Source organism: Bombus bifarius, unplaced genomic scaffold, assembly GCF_011952205.1.
Source record: "Bombus bifarius isolate JDL3187 unplaced genomic scaffold, Bbif_JDL3187 scf7180000007992, whole genome shotgun sequence".
Taxonomy (NCBI): domain Eukaryota; kingdom Metazoa; phylum Arthropoda; class Insecta; order Hymenoptera; family Apidae; genus Bombus; species Bombus bifarius.
The window spans coordinates 994,010-1,019,947 of record NW_022884373.1 but is presented as its reverse complement, the minus strand read 5'-3'; the positions used below and the strand labels follow the sequence as shown (position 1 = coordinate 1,019,947).

The following is a 25,938-nucleotide window of genomic DNA, read 5'->3' as shown; positions in this document are numbered from 1 at the left end:
GTGAATGCAAATATTTACAGTTTGTACATACAAATATGCAATAATAAACATTCTCTCTTATACGTTCATGTTCCTTTTTTCTCATTAACATTTAAACGTCATTGATAAAAAACTTAATACATATGTATATCTTACTATGTAAAGGAAGTTATATTTCAATATGTTACATTTATATTCTAGCAAAGTTAGTAATATTCATGGTAGATATATGAGGACTAAGTAAATTATTTTGCAGTAGAACTGATTTCGACTTTTGTTACGTAATACATATATTAAAGAATATATTATTGTATCAATGATATGGTAACAAAATAAAAAGATATTAAACATAATGGGAAATAATGAAGGGAGTAACGTAATCATAACGAAGACTAGCAAACAGTACATTACTTAATTATTTATTCATTTAATAATTTATTGTTCATTAGTCGCTTACAATAATTTTGGTTTATAATAATTTAATTTCACACATATAAGTGATACATATCATAAGTTTATACATAAATAATTATAATAAAAATATTTTTAGATTACAATGTGCGGATTGATATGAAATTCAACTATACCGTTAGGCACATGGTTGTAAGAATTACATGGTTGTAAGAACACACTAGTTCAAAGCGTAAAATGGATAGAATAATATTGCTCTATCTTTAATAACAAACTGACTGTACAGTTCTCAATTTTGCTAAATCAACTGCGAACTCTGTTACTTATCCAACACATACATATACGTATATAGGAGTTTCGGCTACTATTTCAACATAATTTAAGAGCTGATTCTTGACGCTGAAATAAGACAAAAATCAAGAATAAGAAAAATTACGTTTTCGGCCTTGTTTTTTAATTATTGACAATTAAAAATCGGTAAAAATATCAACAGGCGAAAGCACAGATTCTCCTCGACGGATCCACCTGTTTCCAAAACAGCTGATCATCGAAGATTTTTTCTTCTTGAATTTTTTGTATACATCTCTCAGGTTTTAACGTATCGGTATCCCGCAATTTATTGACCTATTTTGTAAAATATGTTTGCGATAAGTATAGTCCTATTGAGATATTTTTCGACGTATAAACTTCGTGCTGTTGTACTATTGCCGACCGCCATAAAATGTATACATTTTATAATAAATATGGCTAATAAAAACATGCACAATACTACTTGTATTTTACCACTTTTATTTCGTAAAATGTAATTTTCTTTGAAGCGTTACAGGAAAGATAGACACTTGTGTATTTGAAAATATCACTTCGCTAATTACAAAAACTGTCATTTTTCACAACATATTTAAAACATCTTATCCGAGAATGATCACACAATCCTAAAACGTTTCTCTTAAAAATAAAATCACTATCAAACGTCCAGTCGAAATTATTACAGCGATAGTCCATTATAGAAATTAAATATCTATGAGAAGCCATAAGAACGATACAAAACCAGATTTCTTCTTTTCATTAAAAACAAACTCTCAGCAAAGTGGATAAATGAACGCGTACACCTTCTTTCGATATTGCCCATATGATACACTGTTACAATTGTATTTTTAAATGAGCAACCATGTTATTTATGGGATATCGATTAATAAGATATTAAACTGTAAAATGTTCAAAGTTCAATCACCACATGCGATATACAATATAGATAACCACGATTTACATTTTCCTTTAAAAATGTAGAAAGATTACACTATAAATTACTCTTAAGAAATGGTTTTAAGTATTTTTCAAAAGATATGTTCACAGTTTCACGATTAAGAGGATTCTTCATGGCATCTTGGAACAATCGTTCGTAAACGTTACCATCGTAAGCACCCAAAGCCGAGCAAAGAATATGGTCATCGAAATCGAAACCGTCAACGATTCCTACAGCATTTCGACGGATTGTCGTCAGCAAATATTCCAAGCGTGAATGAAGTGTCTCCACATGCTCTTTCTGCATAGAAGAAAACTAAAAAAGAGAAAGAGATGAATCACTCTGGAATTTAAATTATCCTACTGTATATAGTAATAAATTTTTTCTTCTTTCGCAGTTCTCTGTGATTAGTTTCGAAAAAAACCAATACTTACCCGAAGAAAATTACCAACGTTTCTCAAAGCCCAATATACGATATACAGTTCGCAGAGTTGAAACATTACTTGACGAAATTCTTCAGACTTCGAGTTTAACTGTTTAACAGCTTTTGCAAATGTCTTTACAATGAAAACTCGAGCGTGGGCTTCCGCACACTGAGCTAGTTCGATGCCCGTTTGGTTCCACGCCTCCTCCATCGGAACTCCATCACGTATTCTGCGATCCAAATGTTCTGCTGCTGAACGAACAAATCTACGGAATGGTAAGAATAATAAGAATACCTATGCAATTACTTAGCAATATTTAATGTATGCATTATACCCTGCGGCTACCGCGTCATAGGCATCAATCAGACATTCCAAATCGTTACTCCAACGACGATGTTTTACTCCTTTTGCTGCTTCGTTAAGATACTCTACAGAATCTGGCAATGGTTCACCATTCATAGCTTGTTTCCATGATTTTACGAGGTACTTAGCTGTTTGCAAAAGTAGGACTGTGTTTTCTCCTTCGTAAGTACAGACTGCAGTGGCCAATCCGTAAAGTCCTGGCAGATTGCTGGCAGTCATGTATCCATGTCCACCACAAGATAACCGAAGTTGCTCTATTCCAGCTGCTGTATCTGCAGATACAACTGCTTTTAGGCAACATGACAAAGAATGTAACTGCAAAAGAAATTAATAGAGCTAGAAATATGAAAAAAAGTATATTATTATAAAGGGTATAAAAGTACCAACCTCCGGTATTTTTTCATGATTAGCCTGGCGCAATTGCTTTTGTACCGTATAAAACATATTCCAAACCCAACTAGCAGTAGCTTTTATTGCAAAACATGTGGCAATATGAGGGAAGATTTTGTATTGTTGAGTTGCGTAATCGAGAATCTGTACCTCTGGTTGACTAAAAAAAAGAAAGGCAAGGATAATTTAATACTAGTAGGAGAGATAATACAGATTATTATCAGATTAGATTAGAGTTTTAACTCTAATACAGATTAGAGGTTTATCTACAGAGTTAAAACTCTAATTCAAAGTAACATTTCCCATGAAACGATATTTTTAAAAAAGGATATAGAGCAGTCGATGTTACTAGAGATGATTTTAACAGAACATACTCAGGATTTATTTGACCCTGACGTCTTACTACGCTGTATCGAACCGCAATAGTAACAGCTTTCGTTAAATAGTTTAAGAGGAGTCGCAGCAACCTCACTCGAATGAACACCATCGTACCATACTTTAACTTATCATTTGTAGATTTTACGTATGTTCCATCTTCTAGTACCTACAACAAGAAATGTAACTTTACAATTTGTTCTAATGATTATTACGATGCCTGAACAGTTCTGTTTACACAGGTTACGCACATAATTTTTCTTTCAAGTTCACAGCTACAAAATGATATTGCACTTCTTACAGCAATTTTATGAAAATTTACCTTGGAATTCTTCATCAACATATTCTCCCGTGGTATCCTAAAGTCACGAAATCCGAGAAACCCATTATTAACGCCGTTCATCCCCAATTTTGTACCAATTTCTCCAATTACAATGCCTAAGAATTACATACAGATTAAATTTACACTTTGCTATATCCATTGTTCAGCAAATTTGATCCAGATTATAAACAGAAAAATTGTTTAATTTCATAATTGTTGTTTGATAATGTGAACAGCCTGTTCTCTTTTCTACACATTGCAATATAATATATAACTAATTACAAAAGATTAAGACATTTATTTGTGTACCCTTTAAAGGTTCGTGTGTCTCCACGTCTCTTAACTGTACAACAAACAGATGAATACCCCTACATTCTCCCTGGGTGTATAATTGCGCAACGACTATTGCATGGTTTGCAGTGTGACCCACTGAAAATTTTAATTGTAAATAAATCATACTGTTTTAGTGAACAACATTATTATTATGTTAAACAATTGCAATATACTTACGTCCGCCTGGCCACCATTTGTAGGACGTCAAAGTTGGACTATTCAAAACGAACTCTTTCGTTTCCGGATCGTACGTTGCTGTAGTTTCCAAACCTCTGAGAAACGTTCCATGGCCTAGTTCGGTCTAAGGCAGAAGTGCAAGATTAAATTTACTTGAGAAACTTTTAGAATCTGTGACCATCCTGTTTAAAAAGAATGTTCTCCCTTGCGTATTACCTGCGCATATGTTCCTATAACATCGCCAGCCCAAGCTCTGTTTAACCAATATGCTTGCTGTTCAGAATTTGCTTGTCCCGCAAAAGCGGGTAGAAACATAGCATAATGCAGGAGCATTGGAGTTCCATCTTCGAATAGCGCAGTCCCAAGTCTTTCTACGAGGATATTTCTGCAAATACACTACATTGAAGATATTTTTTGCTATTGTATAATCAAGGAAGTTTTATTATCCTTTAGCATCTAAATAATATAAAAAAAAAACTAATTTCATCGTTAAGAATAACGTTATCCTCTTAATAGTTATCTTCTCATTCGACGACATTGAGAGCAAGTAGTAAATATTTGCATATTTCTTTGCATCTGAAAAGCTAGTAATATCTTTTTTTCACATAAGAAGATATATTATGCAACAGTTTTCTTGAGGTGAAGTTTAAAATACTTACGTAATAAGATCAATATCTGCTTTTCCTGAGCGTTGCAATTCTCTAATTTTGTGAATAACATTGCGGGTAATTCGAACATTATCTTCATATAATTCTTTATGGCTCTTATATTTCATTGCTAGATTTTCTTTTAACACCAGATCATCCAAAAAATATTGTTCTGAAAATGAAATATGAACAAAAAATAATAAAACATAATACAGAAATGAAAATATTGCAAGAATAAAATGAAATAATAAGACGTATCTGTAGTTTTTATTAATAAACTTTATAAATGGGCAAATTATGTATTCACGTTTAGGATACAAGTAAATAATAATGTCATAAACTGCAGGTGCTTATACTGCCTTCTGCATGCAATATATTCTGTCTTTTCCTTATTAATACCGCAATGTGATTCATAAATATGATATTAGCATTTTTCCGTGTGAATGATATTGAACTTTAAAATACGACATTTATGACCTAGTAATTTATTAGTACTCCTAGTAGAAATATAAGCAGTAGTATCAGTGATATACTAACAAAATAAAGAAATATTAAACATATCGGAAAATAATTAAAAGAATAATGTCTGAATTAATTTATAGAAAGTTATTAAATAATACAATTTACTGCCTAATATTTTATTCATTTAATAATTTATTATCTTACAGTAAGTTGGATTATAAGAGTTTATAGTATGTTTGATTCTAGTTGAATCTAATGCTTCAATCTAAAGGATATTGTCTTTTTAGTCTGCGGATCCGAACCGACGTGACAAGTAATTAGGTAACTAATAGATTTTGTTCGTTGTTAACTCTTATATTATATCTGTTTCTGAATTTGGATATTTCTTCTTTAACTGTGGGTATCTTCAGGTCGCGATGTATTGTTTCGTTGGTAACATACCAAGGTGCATCTATTAAGAATCTTAGAGCTTTTGATTGGAATCTTTGGAGAGTTTCTATGTTGGTATTACTCGCTGTTCCCCATACCTGGATCCCATAAGTCCAAACAAGTTTTAATAAGGCTTTATATAGCACTATTTTACTCTGCATGTTTAAATTGGTGCATCTGGCAATGAACCAGAAGAATATTTTAGTTTTGTTATCAGTTCTTTAGATTTATCTACGATGCACCGATATTTCTAATCAGAAACGAACATTGTTGACTTCATTATCGACCACATTCACTAATAATTTTCTTTCCATGCATTGCAAATATTGGCCATCTCTATAATACTGTAAATTTGTTATGAGAAACGGTTTTCTAACTGCTGGTATTCACATCCTTCAGGATCGATATCAGTTACTCTTTGGTGAGAAACCTATAGTAACTCTAAGCCAAGAACATTTCTAATGCGTATCCAAATATTTTTTTTAATGATTACATTAAAAAATATATATAATAACAATATACAATTATATTTCGTTCTCGTGGAAAGGAAATATTAATTTTGCCAGAATTATTTAGTTCTTAATAACAGTGAAAACGAAAGAAACTGAAATTATTTTCTCGATAATTGGCGTTAAACTAAGAGGATAAACAAAAACTACCTATACCTTGATCACGGCGTTTTCTCGTTTTTTCTGCACTACCATCGAAGAAATACGTGACTTCCACAGGATCGAACGTACATCTACTTCGTTCATATTGTAAATCCTTGTTTACCACCATTTTCTGTTGCTTCATATTGTGTAGATTACTTTAAACTAATCACTGACAAAGGAGTGTGGTTGTCTAATCTGTAGCCGCACGTATCTATCTAGATAAATTTCTTTTCAAACGCCCGACTTTTATACATAAATATGGGATACTGCGTCACGATCGGAATATGAATGTCATGTTCACACTGCGGATTTCTTATATTGCCGCGTACAATAGCTTCAAACCTTTGCACCTACCTAATTCACCATTTCCATTTCTAATCCAAATCCAAACACAAACACAAACAACTGAAATGCAACATAACGCAAGGTATTTATAGCGAGATACGAGTAATCAGGTAAAACTATAATCTCATATTCTAGAATTATGCATAATTAGTTGTGATAATTCCTAATTAACAATGTTTTGTTTATCACTAGAAAGACTTCAAATGACTGCTTTCATAAATTACATATGAAATAAAATATATGAAATATCTTGACTCCGTACTACAAATTTCTTAATACGATCTTAAACAGAGTACTAATGCACCCTCGATTCTACCTGTTTCTCCATTTCAAACAAGAATACATTCGGCATAATAACATAAAGGGAACATAAACCCCTTGTTAATTGATCTCTTTCGCAGGTCAGTATAATTTCGAACATTCCTCGGTCATATGTTTCAGGTTATGTGTCAGGGCACCTTTGCATAATTGCCATTGTTGACGCATAACTATAGACAGAGATATACTGGACTGGAACCGGCAGCTCTTAGCAAATTTCTCCAAATCTAAGGCCTAGCGCCGGGTTATATGCGTACGCAAAAGATTGAAATTTTGATTTCCATAACGTACCCCAAAATAGAGTTTCTGATATTGAACGTTTACTGAAAATACAGGTGTAGCTAATACCCGCGTGTTTCAATTCGTGTATTTCTTAATACACGGGTACACAGGTATTGAAATACTCGGATCTTAATATCTGTACTGAAGTTCATGGGTACACGTGTACAGAAATTATAGAATTTCACGTATATTAGTCCGCACCGTATTTCATTTTTAATTAGATATCAGAATGTTTAGATATGACAGGTACAATCACGCTTCAATTAAATTCATTTGAATGATGCACGGCTGACGTAGCAATGTCGGAGCGGTGTTTTTCATGTGCCGAAAATATTGTAACAAAGAAAAGAAACCGGTTACTAACAATTTTGGACCAAACATGTATATCACGAGTCTGACTCAAGCAATCTAATTCAGTAATTAAGATCGGACTCAAATTCATGATGTTCGGGCCATATCTACTGAAGTTTGATAGGACAGATAACGGTTAAATTCTAAACAATCACGGCAGTAGGCAATCCGAAAAATGGAACTTATATATAAGTTAAATTTAATTGGAACTTAATGTTATGAAGGAGGAAAAATACGAAAAATATAAGTGATCTATATGGAAGCAGTGAAGAAGATTCTAGTGATAACAACGTGAGTGTCAATAAGAAAGCGTGTGAGGCGTTTAATTATAGAAAAACATAGCGATATAAAATGACGATTAGAAGATGACGATAGAGAAAAGGAAAAGGAATTAAATGATTGTTTACAGCAAAGGTATGTATAGCTACTTTACAAGTTTACTTTAGTAGATGCTACTTTTCCATGTACCGAGAGGTTTGTGTTATGAAAGACATCTTGAGTCCGATTTTGTCCAGCTAATTCGTGCAGGCAAAGAATTTTAATAATAGACACACGTTGCTTCTAAATCGATTCCTATTTCAAAATATTACGTACTTGATACTCGTTGGATGTAACATACGAAGCGAATATATATCATAATTCAAGACCTTGGTACCGCAGTGGTACCAATGAATCTCACAAATTGCATTATATTCCTGTACAAATAGTATTAATTCCATTACGATAGGAAATTAACAATAATTGTAGTATGTTAGTACAAGAAACAATACTACATGTATGTCACCACTTCTATTCCGTAAATAAATACTGTTCCATATCAAAGCCTTTCAATTCTAAAATGTAATTTTCTTTGATGCGTTATAGGTTCAACAATAAAAATATACATTTTTCTAGTTCAAGATATTATTTTATTAATTATAAAAACTGTATAGAAAATACCATTTCCCATTACATATTTAAGACGTCTCATCTCAGAATGATAGCATATTTCCAGAAAGCTTTTTATAAATATAAAATCTCTATCAAACACTCATTCACAATTATTACAGCGATGCTTCTTTGTATAAATTACACATTTACAATGACAGCGAATAGAAATGATATAAAAATACGTCCGATCCTTCCTTTCTTGTTCAATATAAACTCTCAGTAAAATGGACAAGTGAGCACGCATATCTCTCTTCGGTATCGCTCATATGATATATTGCAGTTGTTACATCTTATAAATCAATACCCAACAAACCATTCAATCGATTATTTAATAACAAATGCAAAATACGTCTTACCATAACAACTAAATGCAACATATCCCAAACAATCCAATCGCCACAAAACAAATACGAGATAATAATTATGATTAAATATTTCCTTTAAAAAGATTGCACTATAAATTACTCTTAAGAAATGGTTTTAAGTATTTTTCAAAAGATATGTTCACAGCTTCACGGTTCAGAGGACTCTTCATGGCTTCTTCAAACAAACGTTCGTAAACGTTACCATCGTAAGCACCCAAAGCCGAGCAAAGAATATGGTCATCGAAATCGAAACCGTCAACGATACCTACAGCATTTCGACGGATTGTCGTCAGCAAATATTCCAAGCGTGAATGAAGTGTCTCCACATGCTCTTTCTGCATAGAAGAAAACTAAAAAAGAGAAAGAGATGAATCACTCTTGAATTTAAATTATCCTACTGTATATAGTAATAAATTTTTTCTTCTCTCGCAGTTCTCTGTGATTAGTTTCGAAAAAAATCAATACTTACCCGAAGAAAATTACCAACGTTCCTCAAAGCCCAATATACGATATACAGTTCGCAGAGTTGAAACATTACTTGACGAAATTCTTCAGACTTCGAGTTTAACTGTTTAACAGCTTTTGCAAATGTCTTTACAATGAAAACTCGAGCGTGGGCTTCCGCACACTGAGCTAGTTCGATGCCCGTTTGGTTCCACGCCTCCTCCGTCGGAACTCCGTCACGTATTCTGCGATCCAAATGTTCTGCTGCTGAACGAACAAATCTACGGAATGGTAAGAATAATAAGAATACCTATGCAATTACTTAGCAATATTTAATGTATGCATTATACCCTGCGGCTACCGCGTCATAGGCATCAATCAGACATTCCAAATCGTTACTCCAACGACGATGTTTTACTCCTTTTGCTGCTTCGTTAAGATACTCTACAGAATCTGGCAATGGTTCACCATTCATAGCTTGTTTCCATGATTTTACGAGGTACCTAGCTGTTTGCAAAAGTAGGACTGTGTTTTCTCCTTCGTAAGTACAGACTGCAGTGGCCAATCCGTAAAGTCCTGGCAGATTGCTGGCAGTCATGTATCCATGTCCACCACAAGATAACCGAAGTTGCTCTATTCCAGCTGCTGTATCTGCAGATACAACTGCTTTTAGGCAACATGACAAAGAATGTAACTGCAAAAGAAATTAATAGATCTAGAAATATGAAGAAAAATATATTACTATAAAGGGTATAAACCAACCTCCGGTAGTTTTTCATAATCTGCCTGGTGCAATTGACTTTGTACCGTATTATACATATCCCAAACCCAACTGGCAGTAACTTTTATTGCGAAACATGTGGCAATATGAGGGAAGATTTTGTATTGTTGCGTTACGTAATCGAGAATCTGTACCTCTGGTTGTCTAAAAGGAAAGAATAAAACAAATACTAATTTGGTATCAGCAGGAGAGATTTAATTTTAATTAAAAGAAACATTTCCAATGGAGGCATTTTTTTAATAAAGGGACATAGGGCAGTCGATGTTACTGGAAATTGTTTTTAACATAACATACTCCGGATTTATTTGACCTTGACGTCTTACTACGCTGTATCGAACCGCAATAGTAACAGCTTTCATTAAATAGTGTAGGAGGTCCTGCAGCAACATTACTCGAACGAACACCATCGTACCGTACGTTAACTTATCATTCATAGATTTTATGTATGTTCCATCCTCTAGTACCTACAACAAGAAATGTAACTTTACAATTTGTTCTAATGATTATTATAATGTCTGAACAGTTCTGTTTATACAGATTACGAACATAATTTTCCTTTCAAGTTCACAACCACCACATGATATTGCACTTCTTACAGCACTTTTATGAAAATTTACCTTGGAATTCTTCATCAACATATTCTCCCGTGGTATCCTAAAGTCGTGAAATCCGAGAAACCCATTGTTAACGCCGTTCATCCCCAATTTTGTACCAATTTCTCCAATTATAATGCCTAAGAATTACATACAGATTAAATTTACTGTTTGCTATATCTATTGTCCAGCAAATTATAAACAAGGAAGTTGTTTAATTTCATAATTGTTGTTTGATAATGTGAACAGTTTGTTCTCTTTCCTACACATTGCAATATAATATATAATTAATTACAAACGATTACGACATTTATTTGTATACCCTTTAAAGGTTCGTGTGTCTCCACATCTCTTAATTGTACAATAAATGGATGAATTCCCCTACATTCTCCCTGGGTGTATAATTGCGCAACAACTATTGCATGGTTTGCAGTGTGTCCCACTGAAAATTTTAATTGTAAATAAATCATACTGTTTTGGTGAACAACATTATTATTATGTTAAACAATTGCAATATACTTACGTCCGCCTGGCCACCATTTGTAGGACGTCAAAGTTGGACTATTCAAAACGAACTCTTTCGTTTCCGGATCGTACGTTGCTGTAGTTTCCAAACCCCTGAGAAACGTTCCATGGCCTAGTTCGGTCTAAGGCAGAAGTGCAAGATTAAATTTACTTGAGAAACTTTTAGAATCTGTGACCATCTTGTTTAAAAAGAATGTTCTCCCTTACGTATTACCTGTGCATATGTTCCAATAACATCGCCAGCCCAAGCTCTGTTTATCCAATATGCTTGCTGTTCAGAATTTGCTTGTCCCAGAATAGAGGGTAGAAACATAGCATAATGCAGGACCAATGGATTTCCACCTTCGAACAGTGCAGACCCAAGTCTTGCTCCAAAGATATGTCTGCAAAGGTACTACATTGAGGATGTTTTCTGTTTTTGCTATTGTATAACCAAGGAAGTCCTATTATCCTTTAACACTGGAAGAAAATATCTAAATGATATAGAAAGAAGCTAATTTAATCTTTAGTATAATTATCCCCTTATTCCATAACATTGAGAAATATGACATTGCATATTTCGTTTTATCTAAAAATGTAGGAATATTTCTTTTGTCACATAAGAAATGTTGGAACTTGCTTGGTTATGTAACAGTTTCCTTGAGATGAACTTTAAAATGCTTACAAGAGAAGATCAATATCTTCTTTTCCTGAACATTGCAATTCTCTAACTTTGTGAAGAACATTGCAGGCAATTTGTAAAGAATCTTCATATATTTCTTTATGACTCTTATATTTCATTGCTACATTTTCTTTTAATGCCAGATCATCCAAAAAATATTGTTCTGAAAATAAAAATTGTCATATATAAGCACATATAAAATAATGAAAAAGAAAATAGAAAAATGGAAACACTAGTAGAATAAAATACAACAATTAAACATGTGTGCAATTTTTATTAGGGAACGTTATAAATGTATAAAATTTTTAACATTTACTATTAACAGTTATATAACTATATAACTAACAGTTACTATTATTCATTAACTGTTGCAGAATTAAATACAAGGAATATAATAGATATGTATTCACGTTTAACATACATATGAAATGTAATGTAGTACATACTGCATAATGATTATGTTGTAAGTTGCAAATGCATACCAACTTGTATTGTATTATATTGTAACTTCGTTTAATGTTTAATATGTATGGATACATTCCAATGTAGATGAAGATAAACTCAATGTTTAAAGTCAATGTTTATGTCTTAGCAAATTTAGTAGTATTCTTAGTAGAAATATATGGACTATGTAAATTATTTTACAACAGAACTGATTTCTACTTTTATTGTGTAATAAATATATTTAAACAAATGTTATTGTGTCAGTGATACAGTAACAAAGTAAGAAAATATTAAACGTAATGGGATACAATGAAAAGAATAATGTCAATCAATTTATAGATAATTAATAAATAATACATAGCAATAATTTACTGCTTAATTATTTATTCATTTAATAATTTATTGTTCATTAGTCGCTTACAATAATTTTGGTTTATAATAATTCAATTTCACATATAAATGAAACATATCACAAGTACATACATAAATAATTATGATAAAAATATTTTTAGATTATAACGTGCGGATTGATATGAAATTCAACTATACCGTTCACCACACGGTTGTTAGAATTTACATCATATACTAGAGTTCCAAATAAAATAAAATATTTGAGAACTGGTTTTTCACAACATTATCCAATAATTTTTAAAAAATCAGAATCGCGAAAAAATAGCGGCGTTTTTTTATAACTTTCATATTTTAATCTGTAATGAAAATGTAAACAATACGTTTTGTAAATTTGTGTCAGTTATATCCATGCTGAAAACTTCATTGGAATCGGTTGATGCAGGAACAAATGACAGACATTGATACGTGAAAAAAGATAGATAGATATACATATAGATGTATTGCAGTTACACACCCGAAGTCGCGGAAAAATACGATTTGCATGACTTCTAACCGTTCGTAGATCATAGCAACGATTACCAATTTCAATGAAATTTTCAGCATATATATTCATGTATAAATGACATAAATCTACAAAATTTATTTTTTAAATTTTTATTATAGACTCAGATAAAAGAGTTGTAAAAAGCGACGTTTACTGTTTCCATAATTTTCATAATAATAATAATGTAACCATAATTTCATCAAAAATTTTTTACACATCATCTAATAAACAAATCCTTGTAACTCAGAAAAACTCAAGCCACGATCGGTCCTATTTTTAAAAAGTCATTGCGTTTTAAAGAATGTACCAATAGTATTCGATACTGTAATTCTTTGATAAAATAAATTTTTTTCTTACATTCTCTGAGAAGCACATATCTTAAGAATAATTTCTCTAAATTTTATGAAAAAATCTATAAAATTATTTCTTTTACGTTCGGTGTTGCGTACGCGCAACACTGTACTTTTCAAAATTACTAATTAACTAAACATGCTATCATATTAAAAAAAACCTACCAAATAAAGTGTAATTATATTACTGATACACTTAATAAAAACTAATTTTTCTCAAAGCCGAAAAAGACATTTGGATTCGATTATTTAATATTTTTTTCATCATTATTATTGTGGCACAATTTTAATCTGTAATTTAGAAATTCGTACTGAAAACATTGTAAATGTATTATTACAATACCATTAAATTATGAGAAGCATTATGAGATATTATGAGAAGCATTAAAGCACATAATATAAAGATCGTTTGTATGAAGAATTTTCATTATGAATTAGATGCAGTTGATTCTGATGATTAGTAGTGACTGAATTGTGTGAATTAGCAATGATTAATAGATCTGAATCCTATTTAACAGTAAAAAATGTAAATAATACATCTGTTTAACATGAATCAACTTGATAGATCAGTTATATTAAAAAACAGAATAGATCACTTATTATCCCTAGAACATCACCTAGGGATTTTTCTATTAAGAATTCTCATCTATTCATTCTATCAACGAAACTTCAGTTTTCTCACAAAAACCAATGCAGATTTTATATACTATCTGATATTACATAAATTTGATAAAGATATCAATAAATTTATTAGTGATAATATAAGAAAATTTTATCACTGATTATAGTTACAATTTACGTTCCATAACGAAATAATAGCGTACAAATTCAAGATATTCCCAGAAATTTAATATTTTTACAATTTCTACATAATATATATGTATTTAATTACTTTTGATCTTCGAACATGTATAAAAACTTTTTTGTATAATTTATAAGTACAATAAAAAATCTTTGAGCGGAAATGATACATTTAGTACATATGTACAAATTGTCAAAATATTTATAGAATGTGCTACTTTATCGCGACGTATAGGTGGTTATAGATTATAGGAATCGATTTATATCTCTAATCTGAAATGAACTTTGAAATGACTTAATTACCAACTTCGTTAACTAATAACATTCTTTCCATTTATTTTCAGTATTAAAACTCTATATTTTTACAAATAAAATAGTAATATATAATTATATTTCGATCTCGTTAAAAGCAAATATTAATTTTGCTAAAATAGGAAATATTAATTATGCTAGTTCTTAATAATTGCGAAAAAGAAAGAAATCACTTTGTCATGTTTAATAATTGGTGTTAAACTAAGAAGATAAATAATTTAAACTGCGTATACCTTGATCACGGCGTCGTTTCGTCTTTTCTGGACTGCCATCGAAAAGATATGTAACTTCCACAGGGTCAAACGTACATCTACTTCGTTCATATTGTAGATCCTTGTTCATGTTCATTTTCTGCTGCTTCATGTTATAGAGATTACTTTATACCGTCTACAAATGTAAAAGTGAATGCCAGATCGATCAACGCACTTATCTATCTTAATATTATCTGCTACTCAAATGTACGATTTTATATATAAATATAGTTATACGTCACAGTGATGAACTGAATGTCATTAATGGTAGTTATTCCCGTTAAAATTTCCACTACAATTGTATATTATATGTGTATGTAACAGCTTGGAACCTTTATATATAACTGATTCACCGTCTTTCTCTATAATACGGGCTACGACATATATATGTTCATACGATGCAGAAAAATCGTAAATTGTAAAATAAATAATCAGTTACAGTACCGTCTAGCATTTTAAGACTAACCGTCCCTATGTAATAGCTTGTATTACTTTAAGATTTACTTGCTTGTAATAATTACTTGTAATAACTTCTAACTGACAGTCTCTTATTTACAACTAGAAAAGCTTCATATCATTATTTTGAGAAATTATATATAAAATATTTTATACGTATACACAGTACCTTGATTTTGTATTACACATTTTTTTGTACGGTCCTGGCCAAAGTACTAAGTCCTTATGTACCCTCATGTCTATCTGTTCCCACCAATTTCTCCATCTTATAAATGAAGCATGATTAATATTCGAACTTACTACTGCACTTGCGCTGTACTTGCAATCTTATCGATACAAAAACGGTACCTACATTCGACATAACAACATAAAAAGGATATAACCTATTCTATATCACATCTTTGCTTATTGACCAACCCTCTTTTTGGCGGGAAATTATAATTTCGAATATGTCTCGATCATATATCAGGTCATATGTCAGGACCCCTTTACACAATTGAACTAATATTATTACTGAAACTTTTTCAAGTAAGAAATTACAAGTTATCAGACTGAAAAAGAGGAGACAAAAATATAACAACAAGGCTTTATATTCAATATATTCCAACGTGTTTTAGAAGTAAGTTAGATTGGAAACATATTTCATTGAATATTTACATCATAATGCCTTAACTTAATTTGTCGCATTTTATTGTTATTATTTAATAATCTGAGCGATATGTTTTACATATTATATAAATGTAGACATTCCTCTATAAAATAGTGTTTGGATTTTTACATTTCATGTATTCATTTCGAAATTATCGTCATTTGAAGTTAGAATTCCAATTCACCTTTCGGGGCCCCATCAACTTCAGCTTTGATACACATTACAAATTACAGATCAGCTTATTATCTCAGTTACCATAAAATAAAAGAAATACATGCATATATTAAAAAATATTTTTCACTATGAAAAAAAAATGATAAATGATGCTTTTTTAATTTAGACTATTTTCATAATCACCGATACAATAGTACTGAATTTGTAAAATTATTCAAAATAATATTGTCCTTCTCTATTACTTCCGCTTAATGTCGATACGTAGGAAATGTTGATTCCGCCATCTTGCAATTCTTTGCTGAAAGGAACTTGTACACTTCGTTATGAGGTACGGGCCGTCCAGAAATTTATAACTACATTTTAACAATATTCACTCAAATTTAATTCATATTATTTACAACATCAATAGAAAGATCTGTATTAACTAGTATTTAGTTGAAATTATTATATTTTACACATTTTATATTGAATAGTTTGTTGACGACTGACCACATGGTTTCATGATTGAGATTTGTGTATTTTAGGTGTATAATTTCATGTCTAGAAAATTACAATTAAATTGTAGTAATTGTTGTGTATATAAATCATATCAAAATGACGTTTTAAAGCGATAAAAACTGTATTTGATATTAATAATTAGTTATCACAACATAACCTCACTTTTTGATGTTACAGTTCGTTAAAACTACAGAAGAGGCTTGCAGCCTCTGTTATGCGATGTGGTAAAAAGAAGGTCTGGTTAGATCCCAATGAAATTAACGAAATTGCAAACACAAATTCTCGTACGTTCTTCTGTGAAAATTAAATTCTGACTTCAATCGATGTATATAAGTTTTTATTTACTTATTTTTCTTCTTAAGGGCAAAGCATTAGAAAGCTGATTAAGGACGGTCTTATTATTAAGAAACCTGTTGCTGTTCATTCAAGAGCTCGAGTTCGCAAAAATACAGAAGCTAGACGTAAAGGGCGTCATTGTGGTTTTGGTAAAAGGAAAGGTACAGCAAATGCTCGTACACCTCAAAAGGTAAATATAAATTTTCATAATTATCCTTTAGAAAATCATTTCTTCGTTACATACATAAATTATAATAGTGTACTAAAAATAAATTATATTATTTCTTTCCAGGATCTTTGGATCCAAAGAATGAGAGTTCTTCGTAGACTCCTGAAGAAATATCGTGAAACAAAAAAGATTGATAGACATCTCTATCATTCCCTGTACATGAAGGCTAAGGGTAACGTGTTCAAGAATAAGAGAGTTTTAATGGAATTCATCCATAAAAAGAAGGCTGAGAAAGCGAGAGCAGAGATGCTTTCGGATCAAGCAGAGGCGCGTCGTACTAAAGTTAGGGAAGCACGTAAACGCAGAGCAGAACGTATTGCTACAAAGAAACAAGAATTACTGCAGTCATACCAGCGTGAAGATGAAGCCGCAGCAGCGCAAAAAAAGTGATCTAACAATTTTACAGATTGTTGTATAAATAAAATCTAAAAAACATTTACTTCTTTTAATCTGATTGCTGGTTACCATTTTTATTCTTTGTAAAGATATGAGATACATATATAATTTGCATATATAATACATGCATAAAGATAAATTCATATAACATTACATTTTACTCAATAATAGTGGAACGGTTTTTTAAGTAATTATTAATATTACCATTATTGTTTATTTTAATTATTCCAATTGTTCATCATAATAACCTGAAGTGGGATATTAGTCGTGTTTTGAATATTTAATTTTTGTTTGACATGCTTTTAATTTTATATTTTAATGAAATTTTTTACATTAAGAATCACATTTCCTTCAAATAAATGTTTATTTACTGCTAATATATTTATAAATGAAACTATCAATTATATATGTAGTTCAAATTTATATATCGAAATCTGAATATTTATTTAATATTTCTATAAATTTAATTCCCGTAAAAATTATAGCATAAAGTAAGGATTTGTTTTTAAAGCTAATATATAATTGTGCCTGCAGATGGAAGCACTATTATTTCCTAAAGCCATAGGATATAGCAAAAGTATCGAGTATATAACCAAAATTTGACTAAAAGTTAAGAAACACCATTCTTTCAACGACGCACGCTTTTAAGAAATATATATTACAATATAAAAGGTATTTATGTCAATATTCGAATATTCAAATGAAGAATTATTTTATTCTGATGTCCATTAAAAATAAAGCACTCACAATAGGTTAGGAACATGAAATTAAGGCGTACGAAATAATAAAATCTTGAAATAAAAAAGATAATAAAATATCGTTTGCCAAAGTAAATAACATTTTTACAAAATTGTATGTATGCTGCACCCGTATGAAGCAATTTATATATTCTAATAAATAGGCTTATTCAATAATAAATATTATTTCGTAATACATTTTAAGTAATGTAAATTGTATAACGAATCGTCATGTCTATATTTAAAAAGTAATATAAGAGATATATTTAATATTTTGTATTACATGAACGATAATTATTTTAATAAATGAATAAATATTTCCAAAGAAAAATGATATTTTAATCAATAGTTTATGATTTTTTAAAGTTGAATTATTGTTTACAGCTGTATTCTCCTCATGTCTTACTGAGAACTGATACACTGATGATGGAGCAAGAGGAACATGTCCGTAAATATTTATATGTTTCAACTTAGTACAAGAATTTCTAATTCCTTTCTTTTCGTATTGTACGATTATTTTCCTATGTAATTGAGAAGATTATTAATTCAAATTCATGAAATTGATGAAATTTGTTTGCAGAGGATACTGAATTTGAAAGATCAGCAGTTACATCAATCAAAATGACCAACAAAAAAGGAACTGTTCCAGAAAAATCAAGAGAGGAAATAAAAGCAGAACGCGAAGCAAAGAAAGCTGCTAAAGCTAATGCTAAGGCAAAGGCTAAATCGACTAAAACGTCAAACAAAGACCCTTCCGATAATAATAAACCTATCCCTTCCAATAGTACTAAGATTAAAAAAAGCAATGGTATACCAGAAACTGTAACTAACAAAAATATTGAATCTCCTAATGAAGTACTAGTACCGGTACCAGAACCAGTACCAGTACCAGTAATCAGTAAGACCCCAAATACATGTGAAAAAAATGAGAAAATAGTACCAGAAAGCGGTAGTGAAGGGAAGAGCAAAGCGGTATTACGAGCTGAAAGAAGAGCAAAGCAAGAAGCACAAAGAGCAGCCAAACAACAAATTTTATCAGAAAAAAGTAAAATTAGAAGTAAGGAAGAAAATAATAATAATAATAGTAATAAACCTGTAACACACACTACCAGTGTGACAGATATAGTGAAAAAAGTATCAACACAAAAAAAAATCATTCAAAAAATTAACACTCATGAAATAAATCTGTTCAAACATTTATATCACGAAAGAGAACAGGCCATTGCTGATGTATCCTTTGTCAATTCGAATATACACCCGGCAATAATTAGATTAGGTACGCAATATGCAAGCAAAGTAATTGTAGGCAGCAACGCAAGATGCGTTGCTCTTTTAGCTGCTGTTAAGCAACTTATTCAGGACTTTGAAAGACCACCACAGGCTGACTTTATCCGAGGTTTCGAAGCAAATTTGCAAGAATCTGTAGCCTACTTGCATCATTGTAGGCCATTGGCTGTTTCAATGCAGAATGCATTAAGGCACTTAAAATGGCAAATGGCACAGTTTCCCTCTTCATTGTCTGATGAGGATGTGAGTAATTTTATACACATTTTCGTTTGATATATGTTTGATGATATTTTTGAAATGAAATAAAAATGTCGTATGTTTTAGGCAAAAAATAAATTAAGTAATGCAATAGATACTTATATACGGGAGCAAATAGAACTTGCTGATAAGGCAATATCGATAACTATACAAACTAAAATATCCAATGGAGATGTTATCTTAACTTATGGCTAGTGAGTTCTTATTTTGAAGACATCTTAGAAAGCCTCTGTATATTTTCAACATTTGCAATAAAATTTATATTGTTTACAGTTCATCTCTGATACATAAAATATTGTTAGACGCGCACACTGCGGGTAAAGAATTTCGTGTTATTGTCGTGGATGGAAGACCATGGTTAGAAGGGAAAGAACAACTTAGGCGTTTAGCGAAACATGAAATTGAATGCTCTTACATTTTAATTAATGCTTTAAGTTACGTGATGCCTGAAGTAAGCAGAACTGAAAGATGATTTTTATATTACTTAAATACTTTTTAAGATTATTGACAATAATAAGACTACTGAATAGGTGAGCAAAGTGTTTCTTGGTGCTCATGCGATATTAGCGAATGGTGCGGTAATGTCGAGAGTTGGTACCGCTCAGGTTGCCTTAATGGCCAGAGCGTTTAATATTCCAGTGTTAGTCGCTTGCGAAACTCATAAGTCTTGCGAACGCGTACAGACAGATTCTATTGTCTATAATGAATTAGGTAAGCAGAAGACTTTATGCGTGTTTTTATATCACCAATTTATTTATTCATAATTATTCTATATTAATATAATGTATGTATATATTTTTATTTTTTTCTCTATTGGTGATTCATTCATAGGAAATGCAGATGAGCTAGTACAAGATTATGGAAATGGTGCGCAAAAATCATTATTAACGAACTGGAGAACAAGAAAGTCGTTGAATCTTTTAAATATTATGTACGATGTTACACCAGCTAATTTAGTGACAGCTGTTGTTACAGAATTAGCTATTCTACCATGCACTAGTGTTCCTGTGATTTTACGTATTAAGCCATCGGAGATATAAATTTTACTATGCCTCGATTATTTCACATAGCGTTCAAATATCAATATAAAACGTGTAATTACCGCGTCCTCTATACCCGTGTATATAAATTTGTTTTTAGTCGAATTTTCAAAATTGTAACACTTCAAGAACAGGGAAATATACACTGCGACCTGCTTTTTTACTCATGCCTTTAAAGTAATTATTTTACATACTATTATTGTATATTATGTTGTATACCTTAAAATAAATTTCTGAAACCTTAATTGTATAATTATATTTTGTTAGTATATTTCTGTGCTATTAGAATAGAGCATTGTAAGAGATAACTGAAAGATACAATATAACATACTACTAAATTTATTGAAAGAAAAAGGCATCTCCACATTAAAAAATTGTAATTTTGTGATATCTCTATATTTGTAAAATTACTATTCACATAAATTTTAAACAAATAATTACTTTTTTCAAATAATTAAAATACTTCCTTTTTTTTCTATTACTTCATGAACTAGAGTAAAAATCAAAAGGATATAATATTTTAAAGTCCATTTATAATTCATTAATTTTATGGACTTGTGCGTAATTTTATGGTATTGTTTTATGGATAAGATTCAGATCCATCTAACCTCATGATGGTTTTTAGAATATCATAGAAGTAATAACATAGAAAAAAACATTTTATCATACATTATAATTATTATTTTTTATAATCATACAAATCAGTGACATCTAAAATGACTCTGAATTATTCATATATGCGTTTAATTGAGCTGAATTTTATAGTTTAAATGAATAAAAATAATATTTTTGTTTTGTAGGTTAACCTTCAAATATTTTAATTGTTTTCCCTCTTCTGATGTCTAGCTAATTATTGTAAATAAATGTAAATCAAAATGCTTAGCCAAAGATTTGCAACAAAATATGTCATAAAACAATTCGGAAAATTAATTTCCCCTTTTTCAACACAAATAAAAATTGATGACGTATTAACTACATATTTAAAACTCGATAATAATACTATTGAAACACTTCATGAATACGAAAAGAAGAGTAAAATTACAAAAATATCGAAAAACAGACTTGTTCGGAATTGTATAACATTGCGCGTAAGTATGATTTATTCATAATATTATTGAATGTTACACAATCTGTATATTATTAATAACTCGTTAATTTCTCCTAGGATTTTGATATAAGATTAGAAAAGAACGAATATTTGCTAGAATGCTTAATGCTCGATCCTAAACTCTTGAAGAATAGAATTCTTGTGCTTAAAGAAGTGGGCATAGACTCTGTAGATTTATCTCATATTAGACGGTGTGTCAATTGTTTTTAGCTAAATAAGGTCACACTTTAAAGCTCAAATATAATATTTTGCAACTATATATTTTAAGTTATAGTATACAATTATTTCTTTATTTTAGGTTTTCAGCATTAATGCACAAATCTGTGCACCAGTTCAAAAAGTTACATGACATTTCATCTAGTCAAAGTATTATGAGAACTTTATTTTCTAATGTAGGCGTTAAAGTTGATATACCTGATCAAAAAATGCTAAAAAAAGAGTCTCGTATGCGAATTGGTAGTTATTATCAATTGTGTGTGGTATACCATAAAACATATCATATGAAATTGCATGATGAATTGTTTTATAAACAGAAGAGAATGAAATATTTAAGTCTTGCAGAAATGTCCAGAACGCTAGATGTGCTGCAACATAAATGTCAGTTTGATAAAGAATTCGTAAGTATAATTATTTGGAGAAAAAAATACATTAATTTATAAATAGCCTAATCTAATACAATATTTTTTACAGTTAAAACAACACCTTTACCTTCTAAATGTGGATGTTGATAACGTTGAACAATTTTTAAATGAATTTAAATACCTAAAAATAGAAAATAAAAATATAATTGAAATAATAAGAATATATCCCCGAATCCTGTTTCGTGATACAAGTGAAATAAAAGAATTATTACAAATTTTCCAGAACTTCGAAATACCACATGAATCTCTATATACTACATTGATAGGTTTGAAAATGAGGAAAGACACGTTTTTAAGACGGTATATTTCTATGGAAAATAACTTAGAGTTAGCTGTATGGTTGAAGCATCCACGAATCTTGTTTATGATTTATTTCTACAAATTGGTCATAAATCGTTTAACATATTTGAAACATTTAAACCTTACGAACAATGCAAATATTAACACATATTTATCAGATAAGAAATTCTTTTCGAGGTAATCATTCTGATCAGATAGGACATAAATGTTATTAATAATTGTAGTATGATGTATGTTTAAACTCTTTAACAGTAATTCATAATTTCAGATTTTTGGAAGGAGATACTTATGCAGCAACAGGAAAATATTTAGCATATATTTTAAGGAAAGAACTAGGGCATGACAAGGTTCATGTTTTGTCTTCTATTCAACGACATGTTTATTGGAAATATGTTTCACTGACACGCATCAATAAAACAATACAATATTTGAAGAAACATTTTTCAATAGATGATATATGTAAAAATATTCAGATTATACTTTATCCAACGTGAGAAAATATTTACATTATTTAAAAATATTGAAATATATTATATATAAATATTAAAATACATATTATATTAATATAGGTCGACAATTGATAATACATTAAATTTGTTGTACAAAGAATGTTCCTTACAAGATGGATATAATTATACTCCTACACAATATTTGGCATTATGCGTGTACAAGTTAGAACAAAAACATCATTTCAGTGGGGACGGAGTGTGGCAAGTCGAAACGTCGGTTTTCAAACCAAATGTTTTGGAGGATGGATGTGAGCTTGATCAACTTGTTGATCGTATAAATGATGGTTACAACGAAGTGATCAATTTAAATGGAGCAGCATGGCTTGAACATTTACTACAATACTAAGTGCGTGTAAAAGATATATAAAGGGTTTCATAGAGCATAACAATTAAATATTTCTAGAAATATGAGTAATGTAAAATCTGCTAATAGGCAAAATTAGAAACTAACTCTTTGGTTCAACAATTTTATATGCGATAGTATCATAAGGATTTTACAAGATTACTGACGTTGTTTAAACAACGTAGTATATACTTTTTTATCCAAAATACATTTTAATTGAATCATAATCCATATTCTAAAACAAACTGATTTAAAGATTTGCCTAAAAATATTTTATTTTTGCCTGTTAACCTTTGCAGTTTAGTTGTACATATTTTCAATTGTCATGCTTTATGTGATTTATGTATATGTGGATTACAATAAATTTGCTATTAATGGATTGGTCATTAAGTGATTACATATTTTAAATAAGAAGGAAAATTCAAAATTTTTGCTTAAAAATATAACTTTATTCAATTAGGTATTGTCTGTTTTTGTCGATGACCTTTTGCCATCTTTCAGGCAGTGTCATAATTCCATGTTCATAAAACTTCTGATTTTTGCCAGCAAAAAACTGAATTAAATGTGATTTTACATTATCAGCGTCATTAAAAATTTTACCATTTGAGGAGTTTTGCATGGAACGAAATAAATAGTAATTTGAAGGCGCAAGGTCAGGGCTATATGGTGGATATGACAACACACCCCAACCTAGTTCCAATAATTTTTGACGAGTGACCAAAAATGTGTGGGGTTTTGCATTATCAAACAAAAACCTAATAACAAACAAATCTATAACATAACTCGACTAATGATCTCGGTAGTAAAAATCGAATCTGCTTTAATAAAAAAAAGAGATAGTGCAATGTAAAAGGTGCCAAAAGTACGGTCATACGCAGAAATACTGCAATCATAATTTCCGCTGCGTTAAATGTACAGGTACACATCTCACTGAGCAGTGCACTAAATCACCAGAAACCCCAGTGAAGTGCATCCACTGTTAAGGAGACCATCCTGCTAACTACAAAGGTTGCTCAGCCTACAAAACCCTATACATAAAAAAGTATCCTAAACTCAGAGCCAAAGACACAACCAATCAAATACCCAGTCCTCCAAAATTCACTACTACTTCAATCTCCTATGCCCAAGCAGTACAAGGAAATCAAAATAATCCGAAAACCCATAGGGACCATTCTCAAAATAGTATTCCCAATCCACAAAACACAGACAACTTCTCTAGACTTGAAAAATTAATCGAAAAACAATCAGAACAAATAAATAACTTACTATCATTATTAACACTCATCATGGATAAATTAATACGCCCGACACAAAATAAAACCAAGACGCATAGCTCTTTGGAATGCCAACGGTCTAGCTCAACACAAATTCAAACTAGAACTCTTCCTAAAACAACAGCTAATCGACGTAATGCTCATATCTGAAACCCACTTCACCGACAAAAAGTATCTGAAAATAAACGGTTATAACTTCTACCATATTTTCAAATGTACCAATCATTATCAAATCCAGCATTAAGTATTATGAGCTTCTATCATTCCAGAAAGACTACCTCCAAGCTACAAACGTAGCAATAGAAGACTGCCATGGTACAATCACCACTTCAGCAGTACATTGCCCTCCCAGACACTCCATTGCTACAGAAGACTTTGATAACTTCCTTGATGCTCTGCGCAATAAATTCATAGTTGGAGAAGACTATAACACCAAACATACCCAATGGGGCAGCAGACTTGTCACAGTAAGAGGCAAAAATCTCTTGAATAGCATAATCACCAACAATCTCAATTACCTCACCACATATGAATCCACATACTGGCCCACTGATACTAACAAAATACCTGACTTACTTGACTTCTTCATAACTAAAAATATCTCGCCAAGATATGTCCAAATCAATTCCTCGGCGGATGTCTCTTCTAACCATTCCCCCGTTATAGCAACAGTCAGTTCAACAATTATCGAGAATCCATAACCAACTCACCAACTGGCAGCTCTTTAGAGAAGTCTTTAATCACTCAACTTCAGCCTCAATTTCACTAAAAACAAATGAAGATATCGAAACAGCCACGAAATATTTAAACACGAGCATAATAAACGCTACCTACTAAGACTTCTAT

General features: G+C 30.9%; 5 protein-coding genes across 7 annotated transcripts; 3 read left to right on the top strand and 2 right to left on the bottom strand.

The window, feature by feature from the left end:
- Positions 1-163: 163 nt before the first annotated feature.
- Positions 164-6,467, bottom strand: LOC117205743 (probable peroxisomal acyl-coenzyme A oxidase 1). The gene is made up of 12 exons (XM_033444454.1): positions 6,222-6,467; positions 4,678-4,837; positions 4,235-4,403; positions 4,019-4,142; positions 3,818-3,937; positions 3,509-3,624; positions 3,186-3,355; positions 2,809-2,971; positions 2,393-2,736; positions 2,068-2,323; positions 1,651-1,948; positions 164-176 (listed from the first exon to the last, which is right to left on the bottom strand). Exons 1-11 carry the CDS (start codon positions 6,349-6,351, stop codon positions 1,688-1,690), a joined length of 2,013 nt encoding a protein of 670 aa, XP_033300345.1. The 5' UTR covers positions 6,352-6,467; the 3' UTR covers positions 164-176; positions 1,651-1,687.
- A 1,962-nt stretch (positions 6,468-8,429) lies between these two features.
- Positions 8,430-15,708, bottom strand: LOC117205742 (probable peroxisomal acyl-coenzyme A oxidase 1). Its single transcript, XM_033444452.1, has 12 exons — positions 15,483-15,708; positions 14,840-14,993; positions 11,808-11,967; positions 11,358-11,526; positions 11,142-11,265; positions 10,941-11,060; positions 10,643-10,758; positions 10,320-10,489; positions 10,007-10,169; positions 9,595-9,938; positions 9,270-9,525; positions 8,430-9,150 (listed from the first exon to the last, which is right to left on the bottom strand). Exons 2-12 carry the CDS (start codon positions 14,967-14,969, stop codon positions 8,890-8,892), a joined length of 2,013 nt encoding a protein of 670 aa, XP_033300343.1. The 5' UTR covers positions 14,970-14,993; positions 15,483-15,708; the 3' UTR covers positions 8,430-8,889.
- Positions 15,709-16,365: 657 nt separating this feature from the next.
- Positions 16,366-17,648, top strand: LOC117205746 (60S ribosomal protein L19). The gene is made up of 4 exons (XM_033444457.1): positions 16,366-16,464; positions 16,812-16,918; positions 16,997-17,160; positions 17,263-17,648. Exons 1-4 carry the CDS (start codon positions 16,460-16,462, stop codon positions 17,587-17,589), a joined length of 603 nt encoding a protein of 200 aa, XP_033300348.1. The 5' UTR covers positions 16,366-16,459; the 3' UTR covers positions 17,590-17,648.
- A 492-nt stretch (positions 17,649-18,140) lies between these two features.
- LOC117205818 (translation initiation factor eIF-2B subunit delta) lies at positions 18,141-21,162 on the top strand. Of its 2 annotated transcripts, none has more exons than XM_033444583.1 (7): positions 18,141-18,267; positions 18,717-18,776; positions 18,913-19,862; positions 19,944-20,071; positions 20,151-20,328; positions 20,408-20,588; positions 20,709-21,162. In XM_033444583.1, the coding sequence occupies exons 3-7, from the start codon at positions 18,954-18,956 to the stop codon at positions 20,915-20,917; spliced, it is 1,605 nt and encodes a 534-aa protein (XP_033300474.1). In that variant the 5' UTR covers positions 18,141-18,267; positions 18,717-18,776; positions 18,913-18,953; the 3' UTR covers positions 20,918-21,162. The 2 variants fall into 2 exon arrangements, with proteins under 2 accessions (XP_033300474.1, XP_033300473.1); XM_033444582.1 differs by having other exon boundaries at positions 18,717-18,839.
- Positions 21,163-21,433: 271 nt separating this feature from the next.
- LOC117205819 (transcription termination factor 5, mitochondrial) lies at positions 21,434-24,204 on the top strand. Of its 2 annotated transcripts, XM_033444585.1 has the most exons (7): positions 21,434-21,554; positions 21,718-22,005; positions 22,083-22,216; positions 22,324-22,642; positions 22,716-23,143; positions 23,235-23,456; positions 23,536-23,821. In XM_033444585.1, exons 2-7 carry the CDS (start codon positions 21,793-21,795, stop codon positions 23,819-23,821), a joined length of 1,602 nt encoding a protein of 533 aa, XP_033300476.1. In that variant the 5' UTR covers positions 21,434-21,554; positions 21,718-21,792. The 2 variants fall into 2 exon arrangements, with proteins under 2 accessions (XP_033300476.1, XP_033300475.1); XM_033444584.1 differs by having other exon boundaries at positions 21,435-22,005; positions 23,536-24,204.
- The last annotated feature ends 1,734 nt before the right edge of the window (positions 24,205-25,938 follow it).

What these genes read in the sequence shown, in the direction of transcription:
- LOC117205743 (XM_033444454.1), bottom strand. Translation starts at nt 6,351, where the DNA reads ATGAAGCAACAGAAAATGGTGGTAAACAAGGATTTACAATATGAACGA. An exon ending in CAGGGTCAAATAAATCCTGA is followed by an intron (nt 2,972 to 3,185) that starts GTATGTTCTGTT and finishes TCTTTTTTTTAG; the next exon opens with TCAACCAGAGGTACAGATTC. An exon ending in TATGACGCGGTAGCCGCAGG is followed by an intron (nt 2,324 to 2,392) that starts GTATAATGCATA and finishes ACCATTCCGTAG; the next exon opens with ATTTGTTCGTTCAGCAGCAG.
- LOC117205742 (XM_033444452.1), bottom strand. Translation starts at nt 14,969, where the DNA reads ATGAAGCAGCAGAAAATGAACATGAACAAGGATCTACAATATGAACGA. An exon ending in ATTATGAAAAACTACCGGAG is followed by an intron (nt 9,939 to 10,006) that starts GTTGGTTTATAC and finishes TTTCTTTTGCAG; the next exon opens with TTACATTCTTTGTCATGTTG. An exon ending in TATGACGCGGTAGCCGCAGG is followed by an intron (nt 9,526 to 9,594) that starts GTATAATGCATA and finishes ACCATTCCGTAG; the next exon opens with ATTTGTTCGTTCAGCAGCAG.
- LOC117205818 (XM_033444583.1), top strand. Translation starts at nt 18,954, where the DNA reads ATGACCAACAAAAAAGGAACTGTTCCAGAAAAATCAAGAGAGGAAATA. An exon ending in CTTCATTGTCTGATGAGGAT is followed by an intron (nt 19,863 to 19,943) that starts GTGAGTAATTTT and finishes CGTATGTTTTAG; the next exon opens with GCAAAAAATAAATTAAGTAA. An exon ending in TAAGTTACGTGATGCCTGAA is followed by an intron (nt 20,329 to 20,407) that starts GTAAGCAGAACT and finishes ACTACTGAATAG; the next exon opens with GTGAGCAAAGTGTTTCTTGG.
- LOC117205746 (XM_033444457.1), top strand. An exon ending in AATTGCAAACACAAATTCTC is followed by an intron (nt 16,919 to 16,996) that starts GTACGTTCTTCT and finishes TTTCTTCTTAAG; the next exon opens with GGCAAAGCATTAGAAAGCTG. An exon ending in ATGCTCGTACACCTCAAAAG is followed by an intron (nt 17,161 to 17,262) that starts GTAAATATAAAT and finishes ATTTCTTTCCAG; the next exon opens with GATCTTTGGATCCAAAGAAT.
- LOC117205819 (XM_033444584.1), top strand. Translation starts at nt 21,793, where the DNA reads ATGCTTAGCCAAAGATTTGCAACAAAATATGTCATAAAACAATTCGGA. An exon ending in GGAATTGTATAACATTGCGC is followed by an intron (nt 22,006 to 22,082) that starts GTAAGTATGATT and finishes AATTTCTCCTAG; the next exon opens with GATTTTGATATAAGATTAGA. An exon ending in CAGATTATACTTTATCCAAC is followed by an intron (nt 23,457 to 23,535) that starts GTGAGAAAATAT and finishes ATATTAATATAG; the next exon opens with GTCGACAATTGATAATACAT.